At 44.8% G+C, this 14,052-nt stretch overlaps 1 protein-coding gene across 1 annotated transcript; it reads right to left on the reverse strand.

The window, feature by feature from the left end:
• Positions 1-304: 304 nt before the first annotated feature.
• LOC103051652 (collagen alpha-3(V) chain-like) lies at positions 305-11,576 on the reverse strand. The gene is made up of 14 exons (XM_007429348.3): positions 11,254-11,576; positions 11,027-11,080; positions 10,254-10,307; positions 10,058-10,111; positions 9,874-9,927; positions 9,598-9,651; positions 8,844-8,861; positions 8,504-8,557; positions 7,523-7,585; positions 6,349-6,508; positions 5,835-5,941; positions 5,502-5,582; positions 4,719-4,907; positions 305-3,648 (listed from the first exon to the last, which is right to left on the reverse strand). Exons 1-14 carry the CDS (start codon positions 11,338-11,340, stop codon positions 3,499-3,501), a joined length of 1,179 nt encoding a protein of 392 aa, XP_007429410.3. The 5' UTR covers positions 11,341-11,576; the 3' UTR covers positions 305-3,498.
• Positions 11,577-14,052: the final 2,476 nt, after the last annotated feature.

Below are 14,052 nucleotides of genomic sequence, written 5' to 3' on the forward strand. Positions count from 1 at the left end.
CAGACAGACAGACAGACAGACAGACAGACAGACATAGCCCGACCCTATCCTTCTCTGGCATGGAGTGGAGCCTCTGACCACAAAATCTTTTCAGGGATAATCTAAAGGCAGTTTGTCTTTGCTCTGCTGCTGTGTTTAGCCCCATCTCAGCTCCCTAGGTGAGAAGCAGTTTTGGGGCCCGATGCAAGACCGTCTTGTACACAAAGCATCCTGTTTATTCACTCCGTCCTTGTTTGGCTTGGCAAGCAAAGGCAAGAAACAGGCTGGAGACTTTGTCAGCCCTTGGCTGGGAGTGTCCCCTCCTCCTCCTCCTCCAGTTGAAACATGCTTCTCAGAATACTTCCGGGTTGATTCAAATGGGCTGGAATCAATCTATTATGGGAGAGCTGCTGTTCTTCTTAATTTGTACCCTTTGTGAAGAGAGGAAAAAATAAAAAAATGTCAGGCTCCCTTTGAAGAACAGCTGGGGAGGTGTGCATCTTTGAGCCAAAACCTTCTCGTTATTTTGAGAGGAGAAAATCATGACTCCTTGGATGAGCTTTGCGAGAGGTCCGCTGCAGAATCAAAGAAGAACGTAAGCCAGGATGACAGATTAGAATTGCAGGTTACCGGCAGGGGAGGGGCATCCTCTTTTTCAGGATTCCCAAAGGGACGTAGGTGACTGCTTTCGCCCTCATCCTATCGCCCAGATGAAATAAATGGAGGATAAAGCTGAGATGATCAGCTTTGCAGATTTTGCCCCCAAATTTCACCAGCTAAAGTCCAGCGCTTATAACAAAATGAACAGCACAAAAATGTTCAGACATAAGGATGAGATGACACCACATTTATTGGCAATAACTGCTCCCCTTTGCAATTAGCTCCCGCTAGCTAGAATTTACAACCCTGGATTAGAAGGATCTAGCCAGTTCTACGGCACCACGCTCCTAAAAAGATCTGCGTACAGCTGCTGCCTTACGGCAAGCCACACATTAGGTGTATGAGTGTGTTGTGTGTGTTGTAGATTTTCCAACAGCCTGCTATCAATGGAGACTGTGAAAAATATTAGCATGCAAACAATATTTGCATGCTCGAAAGCTGAGGTTTCCATATTTGCTTTCTCAGCCCCAGGGACTGCCACAGATAAAGCCGTATCACATGCGTGTATTCCTCATGCCTGGCTTAGTTGGTTAACGCTGTTAACCATTTCAGCCTGTTCAAAAGATGGATAACCCTGAACAACAGGAAAACGACCCTCAGAATGTCAGAAAAATGCAGCCTTGGCTCTCAGGGAGACTTACGAGATTTTGGCAGCCTGGCCAGAAAAAGCTCTGGAAATGCAAAAAGAAAAGAAAAGCCTGTGGATTGTCCTCTCTTGGTTTCTAGAAGACTAAAATGTTGCATCTGGTTACGCTGTATTTTCGGAGAGCCTTGGGCTCTATCTTTTAAAGCACAGGTACTTCTCGCATCCTTTAAGGCATGCCAAAATCTTGAGAGCTCCCTGCCTCAATTGTCCTCTTCTCTGATGCCCAGCCTGAACAAGTGGAAATAAAAATGCCAAGGAATGAAAAAATATATTTTTAGAGCTACCACCCTGCTAAAGTAGAAAGTAGAAGCCAATCTTCTACTTGGGCTGTGAGATTATTTGATTGGGAGATTTATTGGAATCACCCAAGGAGATCTCCGATTCCATTCCTCAAGCTGAGTCAGATCCATTTGCACCTCTTCAATCTTAGGTTCAGATTCCTTGAGCATCCACTCATTCTTGGATTCCATTTAGAAACAAACTGGTCTGATTCTGACCATTCAGCTTGAACTTATTGGACTGAGGCTGATTCACAGCCCCCTCTTACACCATCGACACAGTGGAGAAAAAAGAATCAAGTGCTAAAAGCTAAGTGCCACGTAAGATCACTGTCTTCACTGCGCCGTGGCAGTTGAACTTGTGCCTGATCACCAGGCTACACCCTGAAGTCAACACTGCTCTTCAAAAATGGGAATATTCATTAAAAGACAATCAGCCATGTTACCTGGAATTTGCTTCCCTTTTAAAGCTCTCTTCCTGCCAAGGATCTGGTGGGGAGGGGAGAGATGCAGAACTATCTTGCCATCAACAAACAGATCTTTGCAAATAATTCCTGATTGGGAGGGGCTGAGACTTTTTCTCCTATTAAAATTCCATTTATTATAAATCCCCCCTCCAAAAATCACCCAAATATATTGCAGAAGATAGGGCAGTATTTTGACCTAATGACATTCCTTCTTTTGATCCTTGACTGCAATCTGTCTGTCTCAGCGTGGAAGTGTCCAACTGACTCTGTGTTGCTCTCTAGTGTCCAAGACTTAAATAAACTTTTTTTTAAAAAAAGAAACTTCTCATGTCTCATAGCTGACTCAGCTTTTTCATTGCATTGGATGTGATGAGAACTAGCTTTTTAGGAAGTCCAAGCCCATTTGTACAGCTAGCGATTGCTATTAAATACCAGCTGTTGTTGATATGCTGTGGAAGAGAATGCTTACCCTTCTGTGTTTGAGAGTTTCCTGAAACCCCTAGCTGTGTGATCCTGAACGATGAATTCCAACCTTGGGGAACTTCCTAGATTCTTTTGTTAGTCCAGCTGAAACAGACAGAGTTACTGCCGAAAGCAAAACCTAAGAGGAAGAAATCCCACTCAACTCCTGAAAGATGCTTCCATCGGCCCTCCCCAGCCTGAAATAAAACAGATGTGAGAAAAGGGAGGGATCAGGGTAGCAATTATGGACTTGCCCTATAAAAGACAGGGAAGGTTATTTGTGCCACTAAGAAAGTGGATGATTTAAAGGAAGAAAAAATGCTGGCTGTGGGAGGTCTCCTTGATTGCATATTTCAGATATACCCTTGGAAGACAGTTCTGTTCCTAAAGGCGTGGTATTGTTAACTGTTGCATGTCAGGTTGAAATCAACAGGTTCAGCTTCTTCCTATTGATGCATCCATGCAGATTGGAAGGGGGAGGGTTATCTATTTATTACTGCCAGTAAGGGTCAACCTGAGATTCTTTACTACCCTAGGTAAGAGAAGAAGAATGCAGAAGCCACACCTGAAAACAGTAGGTTGAATAATTCAGCATAGCTCTTTCTTTCAATATCTTACTGCTGCTTTCCAGAATCTACCACCTGGGGTTACTGCCCCACTCCAGCAAGGGGTAGAGCTAGTCCTGATTTCTCTTTATGCAAAACAGAGTCCTCCTGAAGGTAACTCAACCATCTCTTCCTAGTTATTTAAATTAACCTCTTTTGTACATACTTATATATAAACAGAGAAAAAAAACAGGACTTAAAATAATATCCTTGTAAACATAATATTCTTCATCCTTCAGAAGAAAGTGTGGGAAATTTGTACAGTGCAGTGCAGTCATGAGTCAGAGCAGTGGCTTTTAAAAACCGGCTGAATCGGCGGAGGGCCTCCGTATCTTCCTTCCTTCTTTCTTGGAAATGTTCTTTCCTTTCTAGGAGGAACATGGGCTCGCTCAAAGGCATGTTTAGCGAAAGCAAACAGGCCCAATGGTAAATCCAAACTGATGGGAGACATCGCCATTGTGGAATACCGCCAGATCGCGCAAAGGCATCAGCGAGAGGTCCTCCGTGGAGAAAAAGAAGATGGTATCCGTGATTGAAGATTCATTATCCAGCTGAAAGATGCCCAAAAAGGTTAGACGATCAACAGAAGCGAATATGTGTAGCTCAGGGTTGAACTGTGCAGTCCTTGGGGTTCTCTGAGCTTGGTGGTTTTCTTGCAAACATCTTCTGAAGATGTTACCTAGCCGGGTAATGAAACGTTTGCAAGAAAACCACCAAGCTCAGAGAACCCCAAGGACTCCACAGGTTAGAAGATGCTGTGCAACCAGGAGACAAAGAATCAGCTTCTTTTATTTCTCTCTATATAACTTAGCTACCCCACCACTACCACCACCACAGATGTTTTAAAAACACATATACAAGTTTCTACTGCTTTAAAGGCACACGTGCAGGGTATGCAACCACACCAAAGTTCTTGAAAATGTTGGGTAGGATCTCCAGATCTAAAAGGAATGGGCTGTGGGATTCCATATACTACATAACTTGCTTCACCTTGCATGAATCTAGGGGGGCACAAAGGGACATGGGAGGGAAAAAGTCTTGAGTATTATCTAAAATTCAAAGCATCCATACCCAATAATTCCCAGTGTTGAAGTGTTCGAGAAAGAGCCTCTTAACCCCTCCTGTGTGCCATTTCTGGATTAAAGGTGCCTCTTTACCATCACCCAGCGAGCAGAACTACAGACACAAGACTGGGTTCTGTGTTCTTCCCCTCTCACTAAGTCCAACAGCAATTTTGGAAGGGGTTGAATAACTTCACATTGAGAAATCATTGTTGGAGGCAATTTGAGAACCTCCCCGTGGGCCTAATTGAAATGGGAGAACTCCAGTTGTTTATATCTTAAGGATCCTTCCCATCTCTTGCATTTGGTATGCCCTCTTTTGCCCTCCCTGAGGATTCAGTGTGTTGTCTATTTCAGAAGGAAAGGAAAGGAAAGGAAAGGAAAGGAAAGGAAAGGAAAGGAAAGGAAAGGAAAGGAAAGGAAAGGAAAGGAAAGGAGAGGGGAGGGGAGGGGAGGGGAGGGGAGGGGAAAGATGAGGAAGGATGGAGGGAGAAGAAAGGGGAGGGAGGGAGAAAAAAGAAAAGAAGAAAACCTCTTGTTCCTCTTTCCTGTTTGCTTACCACACATCCCTGGAGAGTAGTCAAGTAGCTTTGGTCCTTGGAATCTGTAAGAAACTTGATTTCCTTTTCCAGATGCTGTTTGCTTCCATCTGAGTGGGGCCTGCAGGAATATGACACTTTCTGGGTGGCCAGACTGCTGTGAAGTTTCAGAAAACGGAGCTGGACGGTGTTCAGGCCCTGGTACTCGAGCTGCAACAGCCAGAAAACAGCAGAAGGCAGGACTGCATCAAGCTGGCTGAGTTCAAGACTGAATGTTCTTCCCCTTTTCTGAGATGGTTCTCATTTCTGCTCGTAGAAAGCTAGCAGGCAAAGAAGGGCTCTAACCCATAGGCAGCCCTGAGTTCCTGCCTTCTATATTTCTAAATTAGCTCCCAAACTGATTTAGAAAGCAGTAGCTTTCCTAAAGCCTGAGTGTGCAACTCCTTACTTTTAGAAAACCAGGCTGTCAGGCTAAGGGCTCAGCTGACGACAATGTCCCCAACAGTTTCAAAGCTTAGGTAGAAAAGCTCTTGCAACAGTCTTCCCACCATTAACAATCTACTGGCTGCAATTATTGGACCTCTCTTGTATACCTCCTTGCCTTGGCTGAGTTCCAGCCAGAAGACTTCTTTAGGATGGAAACTCAGTGGCCTTCCAAGGGGTGGGGAAGATGGTCTTCTGGATGTTGCTGAACTTCAACACCCAGTGGTCACAGTCGGTATGGCCAGTGGTAAAGGTGCTGGACATAGCCTTCCAAATGCATCAAGGGGATCAGAGTTTCCCCACTACTACAGCAAAACTTACCGGGAAACCATCGGGAAGTGAACTCAACCACTCAAAAGTGCTTTCCGATGCATAGGATCTCAACCAAGCCTTGAGAGGGACCTGCAAGTTTAAATAAATGCTGACTTCTCCTCTATAGCCTCCATTTTATTGAGAATTGTACACGGCAGGGACAGTCTGCTTTCAGACTCATCTGCCAGGCCGTGCACTGCTATCCATCAAAAGACATTATGGACCTGCTTCATGTATTCCTCTTTAACCGATTCCACCCCAGAAGAGAAAGTGTGGAAAACGCTTCCAAAAGAGAGGTTGCCTGAAACTTCATGGAAAATATTGCAGCACCAGACCTCTTACCTGATTTTGCACAGGAGAAATACACGTCTCTCCCCCCGCTGTAAAGTTGCAAAAGGCCATCAGAGAGTCTTGGGGGCTGCCCTGATTGGGATCAATGTAATAATACCCTGGAATGAAAGAGATAAAATGAATCTGTCTTTAGCCCATGGGAAATACACAGAGGAAGAGGTGTATGTTTTAAAGCAGCAGCCAGTCAGAACATCCTACTGGAATTGGGAGAAACTGTGGTTTTGCATTTGCTTCTTCTGTGTCCCAAATCCCAACCTAGGACCCCTAGCTTGGGCTAAGTTTCTCTTCCCTTTGCGTCTCCAGGCAAGTGAAGGAAAGGTTAATCCTAATCCATCCCTGTTTAACACCTTTATTAGAGCCAATTCAAACAAGAGCAAAGACTATGCAAACCTGTGTGTCCTCCCATTCTTCTGCGTCCTCCATCACAAGAGGAAGGTCCAAAAATCTAGGAGGCCCTGGACATTTGCAGGGCCTGCCAGTGAAGAAAGGACCTAGTTTTCCTTACCATCCAATAGGTGGGACCGAACCACCAAAAGCTCTTTGCAGGTAGTGGCCGGGCGGTCTTTGGTGCCATCCGGGGGGTCAGTCAGGCGCTTCAGCTCCTGCCTCAAGTTGTCCATAAGAGCCCACACTAGGCTGTAATTCAGCTTGTGGGAAGAATGTAGCTATGGAAGTGAAAGCAAGATAGAAAAAGCATTGCTGCCTTGGAATCTTGGTGTTGGAGAAGACTCTTGAGAATGCCGTGGACAGCCAAGAAAACAAACAAATGGATCTTTGAACAAATCAACCAAGAGTTATCACTTGAGGCACAAACGACCCAGCTCAAATGATCCTACTTTGGACACATTATGAGAAGACCCAGCTCTCTGGAGAAGGCTCTGATGGTGGGAAAGGTGGAAGGAAAGAGAGGAGGACGACCAGCAGCAAGGGGGATGGACTCAGTTACAATGGTGATGGGGGTGCCACTGGAAGACCTGAAGATTAGGGATAGATCAGCCTGGAGAAAATCTATCTATACGGTCACTAAGAGTCAACAGTGATCTGATGGCACATAATCAATCAATCAACAGGGGACAAAGCAGCCAACATTTTTGCTTGTTTGTTCTAAAGGTGGAAAAAGAAAACCCAATGATGATTTACTTAATTTGTAGGCCACTCTTCTCTTTGAATGATGCCTAACAAGCAGAAGATGTAACACTGCTCTTTTGCTAAACATAGAGTCCAAACAACTGAGGAGGCAGACCAAATGTCAACCATTCAAAGGTTTATTTTAAGCAGCAAACCAGGATGTCTTTCGAAGGTATGGCAAACCCCTCTTCCCTGAACCCAAAGTCCCTCCACATGGAAAGCTGCAGTGGCAGAGAAAGGGAGGTCTAGACTTTCTAACTTTCTATAGGCAGGGATTGAAAGTCAACAAATTAGAATAAAGGAAAAATGTCTACATATGCCTCACTTCATCCCACCTTCTGGAGTGAGATAATCCAGAAGGTGGGTTTCATGTCAACCTGAATCATGTTGTTTGGTGTCTAAACCCAAATTAACCAATGGATAATAGTAGCACATTGAGTGGATTCCCAGTGAAATGAACTAGGAAAGCCACATTTACTGGGACACAGTGGGAGGAAACCAACACAATGTTCTGTTCACACGTGCCACCATAATTCACTTGCTAAACCCACCTTCAGATCTTTCTTGGAGATATTCAGAGAAGGTCCAGGTAGTCCAGGAACACCAGGTTTACCCTAGAAATACCAGGAAACATTGACAATCCTACCCTGGATCATGGAATACAAGTACTCTACATGTCTTAGGATTCATCTTGATTTGAAGGTGTAAAGAAGTACAGAGACAGCCTCGAAAAAAATATGCAGCAGTTGTCACAAAGGCATCAGCTAAGCCCAGGAAGGGGTGAGAAAGAAAATCAAGATTGCCTATCTTTGATTCTCTTTGATATAGCAGAGAGGGAAGAGGAAATGCTGTCAGGCTTTCAAGATTCTGTTATTACAGTCTTTATCAATAAAGTAGCATTCTAATGTTGCTGGTGGTATCTGCTTCCTGACCTGGTCTACATCAAAGGGCTGTCAAAAGATTCTAGCTCTCAAAAGAGAAAATCAAAAGTGACAGAGGTATATAGGCGTTGGAAATGAGAAGTTTTGGACTAGCTTCTACTAGTGAAGCCTTGAATGCTAGGGAACCTGTTAGCCTCCAGCTGCTGATGAACATCTGGCACAATAGCCTGGCCATCATGAGCTGGACCAGTGATGGATTGGAAGAGGAGAGATCCATCTTCAAATTCGGGCTTTAGCATAAAATGGTACCTTGGACCTATTGCTGCTTCTCAGTCTAACCTACCCAGCAAGCTGTTTTCAAGATGGGGAGGGAACTCTGACAGCCAGGCCTCTTAGAAATAATGTGGGATATATCTGTAGGCAAGCCATACAATTTATTTATTTCTAAGAAATATTTTTCCAGATTAAAAGCCTTAGAAATCCTCCCTCCCCCATGAAGTTTAACAAGGTTTCAGCTACCATATTTACTCCTCGATGGTACGGCTCTGATGTGTATATATATTTTTTTTTAATGTGAACTGTTCCTAGTCCTTACGGAGGAAAGCTTAGAAGAACAGGATTAAATAAAGGCGAAAGGGGAACTTAACTCACAGGCAAGCCTGCTTTGCCTTTTGGTCCCTGAATTCCTTCTAATCCTTTGAGGCCCTGTTTAAAAAAAGTGGGGGAAAGAATTATCAATATTTGGATAATGCTGAGAAATTTTTACATGCAGCCAAACGTCCACTGTTGGACAGACCCTAAGCCTCTGCTACATCAACAGAAGTACGTGGTGTCTCTAGCAAATTGCATACACAGAGAGATGCAAAATTTGGCAAGCATTTGGGGAAAGATCTATAGGGCGGGGGGCAGGGAGGACAGCTCGGGCAAACTACAGGGAAATGCAAGGAAAAACATCTAAACCAAGGTACTAGAGGAAAAAAAAAATACTTACTTTTTGTCCAAGGAAGCCCTGGGGAAAATTAGGAAAATATATATTTGTGGGAAGGGGGAAAAGGCATTCATTTTCAGAAAGTTCCCGCCAGACCCTTAAAGTAATGATGTGTTTACAAAGGATTAGAGGAGATCTGACACGTCCAGACAAGGCATTTAACACGCAGTCATCTCCATGTTTTCCCTCCCATCATTATTTTCATCTCTCTCTTTCCTTAACAAAGACAATTTGTAAAAGAAAACGAAGCGCCCATTTTTTAAACTGGCAGGGCCAGGAAGAGTACGTCTTGTAGATGAGGGAAGGCATTTTAGTCCCCCGAAGAGCTATTTGGAACCACGCAAGGGGGGGGGGGGTTATTATGGTCCTTTCCCCAAACAGATACGTAATTTGAGTTGGATCACCAGGAAGATTTGTGGAAGAGCCTTCCTGGAATGTGTTTTTCTCGCTCACAAGAGCAGCAAAGAACTATTGGGTTGGGCTGCAAAGCTAGAAAATCAAACTGGTTGGCCTCAGTCCCCCCACTGAAGCAGATTGCAGAATTCTGGGGAACAAATTGGGGCAGAAATCCAGAGTGGGAGAGGATAAGGTTGTCAACTGGCTTTCAAGCATGGAAGGCTTTCTTGGAAGCTAAGGGAGAAGCAAAGTGGAGCGAGTTTTCAATTCCTTGACCCAGAACTGTTTAGCCCTCTCACAATAAGGAAGAACAGAATTAGGACTGGATTTTTTTTGGGTGGGGGGAGAGAAGAAAGCTTACTGGAACACCAGGATATCCAGCATAACCAAGGGGCCCTGGCGGGCCAGCAGCACCCTGTAAAACATTGATAAATAACTCAGAGATGGCTTTCCAACACCAATCACTTAAAAGTGTATCATCTGCAATTTCTTCTTCCTTCTTTGTACTCAGACAGCAGTATTTGCTACAGGCATAAGATGCAACTGGGTACATTACTGCATAAGTGTGTAAAAGCGGGGGGGATTTCAACCAGTGCAACTTCCAATGTCCATTAAAGGTAGCTTGAAAGCCACTTACCTCCTTCCCCTTTGGTCCTGGCCTCCCAGGCACCCCTGGAGGACCATCCTCGCCCTGAAAGAGTCCAAGGAAACTCCATGAGAACGGCTCCCTTGCTTAACACAAACACTCCTGCTGCTTTCAGACGCAGGGCATTCAAACTCTAGTACAAATGTCAGAAATCCAGTCCAATTCTCACGCTCACCTTAAAGCCAGTATCACCTCGTGGCCCAAGAAACCCCCGGCTGCCTCTGTCACCCTAGAAAAAGGAAGCAAGAAACTGGAATGCATTCATAGCATATAAAAAGGGGAGTAGCCCTAAGAAATATTATAGCAATCTAATTATTCCATGGCTAAAGCGGAGTTGCCTATATGCACCTTCTCTAGCCAAGGGCACTCACCTTTTGCCCCTTGAGCCCTTTTGTGCCCTTCAAACCCCAAAGTCCAGGAGCCCCCTAAAATTTGGAGGGGGGGAGAGAAAAAAAGAATGTAAGTCCTTATATTATAGGGTTTCAGAGGTAGATGCATACATTGCAGTGTTTTAAGAGGTTAAATGAACAGAGCAACATCCTGTAGCAATTTGGTTGGGGAGGTGGAAGATGTATGTCTGCTTTACCAAACCTTGAGGCTAGGAAGGTTGGCTAATCTGAGGAAGGAAGGAAGGAAGGAAGGAAGGAAGGAAGGAAGGAAGGAAGGAAGGAAGGAAGGAAGGAAGGAAGGAAGGAAGGAAGGAAGGAAGGAAGGAGGGAAGGAGGGAATTCTGGTGCTAAGAAAGTAAGGTAGCCAGGATTGGACTACAGGCACTAGAACACTAGAGGGAAAGTGTCAGCAGATTGAGAAAAAAGATTGCTGAAGCAGGAAAAAAAAATCATTCAGAAAAATACTGAAAGTTGCACTTCCCATATTGGTGTTCTAGAACTCTGGAGTCTGTTGGAAGGACGGGCATGAATGGAAAGTCCTGTCCCATCAAAGGACCTTGGGTGGGTGGCTGGCACTCTCCACATTGCAAAAGTTCTCCTTTCCCACCCTAAAATGCTCCCTCCCTGTCGGTGACATCAGTTCAATTTTAGCATGGCAAATGAAGAAGGTTTTTGTGTGGGTGTGGCTGAAAGCTTTTTGAGCCTAGGAAGGAGAAGAACAAAGGATCTGCCCCTTGCATTCATGCCAGACTCACAGAAATGCCAGGGGATCCACTGAGACCTTGGAGACCCTTTTCACCTGGAGAACCCTGGAAAAGAGAGAAACTCCTGTGACTCGCATCAGGCATCATAAACTCCAACCAGTTTTTCAGCTAGGAGCAGTCATTGTGGTTTGCAGGTTGGGGGCAGAACAAAGCAGGTTTTAGCTTGCTATGTAAGCCTCACAGGCCAGTGAAAGAAGGTCACAAGGAACTTTACCTACCTTGTGTCCTCTGGAACCTCTTGGAGATCGAAGACCAGCTTTACCACGCTTGCCCTGGGACACACACACAAAAATATGTCTACACATCTTCCCACAACTCCCCCACCTTTCAGCTTATCTTTCTTTCCCTGGTGCCATAAAACCGAGAACAATCCTCAGCATTAGAACCTCAGCAAGGCCACCAGTTCAGTTTGCCTGCACCAAAGACTTCCCTGTTTGCTGGCCAAATGAGCAAGTGCTCCTCAGAGCACACTCTGATCCTGCAGAAGACAATCCCACGGGGAGAAAGATGCAGCTTCTTTCTCCCATCGGCTAGACTTCTGTTCACGGAGCAACACTAACTCCGATTTTTCTTATCTCATCTAGGAGGCAGAGTGAGTGGCTTCGGGTGGAAGGGCGACACCTTGTGCTTGGAGTAAAGAGCCAAGCATGGTCTGGCTGCAGTGGAGAATGCTCTTCTCCCAGAATTAGAGAATGACCCAACTTTGACTACAATTAGCTTTAGCCCATGGAGTAAGAGGAGGCACCCTCTCGACCTCAAGTAACAGACTGTCTCAGACCAAGATGGCTGCTTGGGAGAAAAATGTGTAGTCTCTTACCCTTCTGCCAGCTTTACCCAGGTCCCCGATTCTCCCATGATGCCCTTGTACACCCTAGGGAAGAGAAGAACAAGTGAAGATTGAAAGAAACCTCTCTGTCGAATATGGACCACTGTTTTAAAAGACCCATACCTTTCTTTTGGGTGGGGTGAGAGAGGGAAAAAAACCCATTCTTCTGCATTTCTAAAGAAAGGATTCCAAGGAGGAAATAAAATCTGGCTACAGACAGATTTTCCCCATTTAAGAAAAACGCCAGAACAATTTCAAAAGCATTTCAAAACGGTGGTTGATAAATACCTTTGTCCCTTTGTATCCTTTCTGACCAGCTAAACCTGGTGGTCCTGGAGCCCCCTAAAACACAGAGATGACAGCCACAAGGTCTAAGTCTTATTTGTAAACAAATCTCAAATGAGGAGATATTCCCTCTTACAAACTAGCCGAGCCCTACGATTCCTCTGGAGGAATGGATCTTCTTTTTATTTCTGCAAGAAGTACTAAGGGAGCTACATCAAGGGCAGCTCATTTAAGAGAATACCTTTCAAGGCTGTCCGCACGGGCAACATCAGCCTGGCAAAGCAGGAAATGCATTTTGGAATTGTACAGACAATCATGCCGGGCTCTTTTATGACAGTCTTTGTGGAATTTAGTCACATTTGAAAAGTCTGACAAAGCTTGTCAACCTCTCCCCTCCTCTGGGGACAATGGCTTTTCGGTGTGTCTGGGCTGAGAAAGGGGGGGAAAAAAACAGATGTAAAAAGCTAAAGGTGTTATGATGACTAATCTAGGTACTTTACCTGGGGACCAGAGTCTCCTGTGGGTCCAGGTTCCCCTTTTTCACCTGGAGGGCCCTAAAATGAGAACCAGGGTTTAAGAGCAATCTGATGTATAGGTCTACTGAAGACCCCACTGAGCTTGGCAGTGCCCACTTCCATGGAGAGGAAAGATAGGGTTGTAACTGAAGCCCAGCAGTTTATTGAAAGCATTTTGATGGCCTCAAGTGCATCTCCAATTAAAAGTTCTCCCAACCGGAGGGGGGAAAAGCTGCAGGTAAAATCTACTTACATCCACCCCCCCTTGTCCAGGCATTCCATTTTGACCTGGTGGCCCAGCATTGCCCTATAACCAGAAGAAGAGAAAACAGATGCATATGAACTTGAGCTTCTACAAAAGAGGATGGACAGTTTCAAACCAGACATTCTATGCTTTGCAGTCAGCAGAGCAGGATGAGAATGTGAAGGGTTGCATTGGTGAAGTGCGGTTGTGGCACCAGGTTTTTCTGTTTTGGGCTTTACTGTTTTTGTTTTAGTTGTATAGATGGTTTTTATTGCTGGATTGTAAGCCACCCAGAGTTTGGTTTGACGACGGGTGGCCATACAAATGTTTTAAACAAATAGTCTGTTTGAGCTCTGTGCGTGCTGAAATTATATTTTGCAGCATTTAGCAGCATCCATCCAAGAAGAGAGCCTTTTCTGTCATGGCTTCTGCCCTTTGGAGCATCATCTCCCTGGACATCAGATTAGTCCCAACCTTGTTGGCCTTTCATAAAGCCTTGAAGACTTGGTTATGTTGTGGGATAAGTAGCTAAAGGAGAAGACTCTACTGTTTAGTTTCTAACCATTTAGCAAAAGCCAGCTTGCGGAGAAGAGTGCCCAGCCAATGTAATAAAGGTGGCCAAACCCAACCGTGTTCAACCAACAGAGCTGATACATACCTGCTGCCCACCAGCTCCTTTCTCTCCTGGCATTCCTTGTTCTCCTTTCTGGCCATCAAGACCTTGAGGTCCCTGAATTCCTTTGGGACCTACAGGGCCTGATGAACCCTGCAACACAACACACAAGGAAACCACAGGGCATCATGATACCAAATCATAACACTTTCCATTAAAAAATGAGCCAACCTCATAAAGGGGGCACCTACCATTTCCTTCTCCATTAGGAACCCAGCTTGACAGCAAAGATCATTTCCCTAACAGTCTCCACTGTTATTTCTAACCTTAAAAAAATCTAAATGATGAATCAGAGTTGGTTAGCACTTACCAAAAGTCCAGGTGGTCCCTGATCACCCTTCTTCCCATTTTCTCCTGGGGAACCCTGCAAAAGATCAGTGGGAATACTGTTTTCATTTAGATTCATCCTCCCTTCAAGCCATGTTTGGCCACATAAAAGTTTCAGATTCTTGATTCTGCTGAGCAATCCTTTGG

The sequence above is a fragment of the Python bivittatus genome, unplaced genomic scaffold (assembly GCF_059951505.1).
Source record: "Python bivittatus isolate LINGU-HERP-01145 unplaced genomic scaffold, Pbiv_v1 ctg000160_np1212, whole genome shotgun sequence".
NCBI classification, from domain to species: Eukaryota; Metazoa; Chordata; class Lepidosauria; order Squamata; family Pythonidae; genus Python; species Python bivittatus.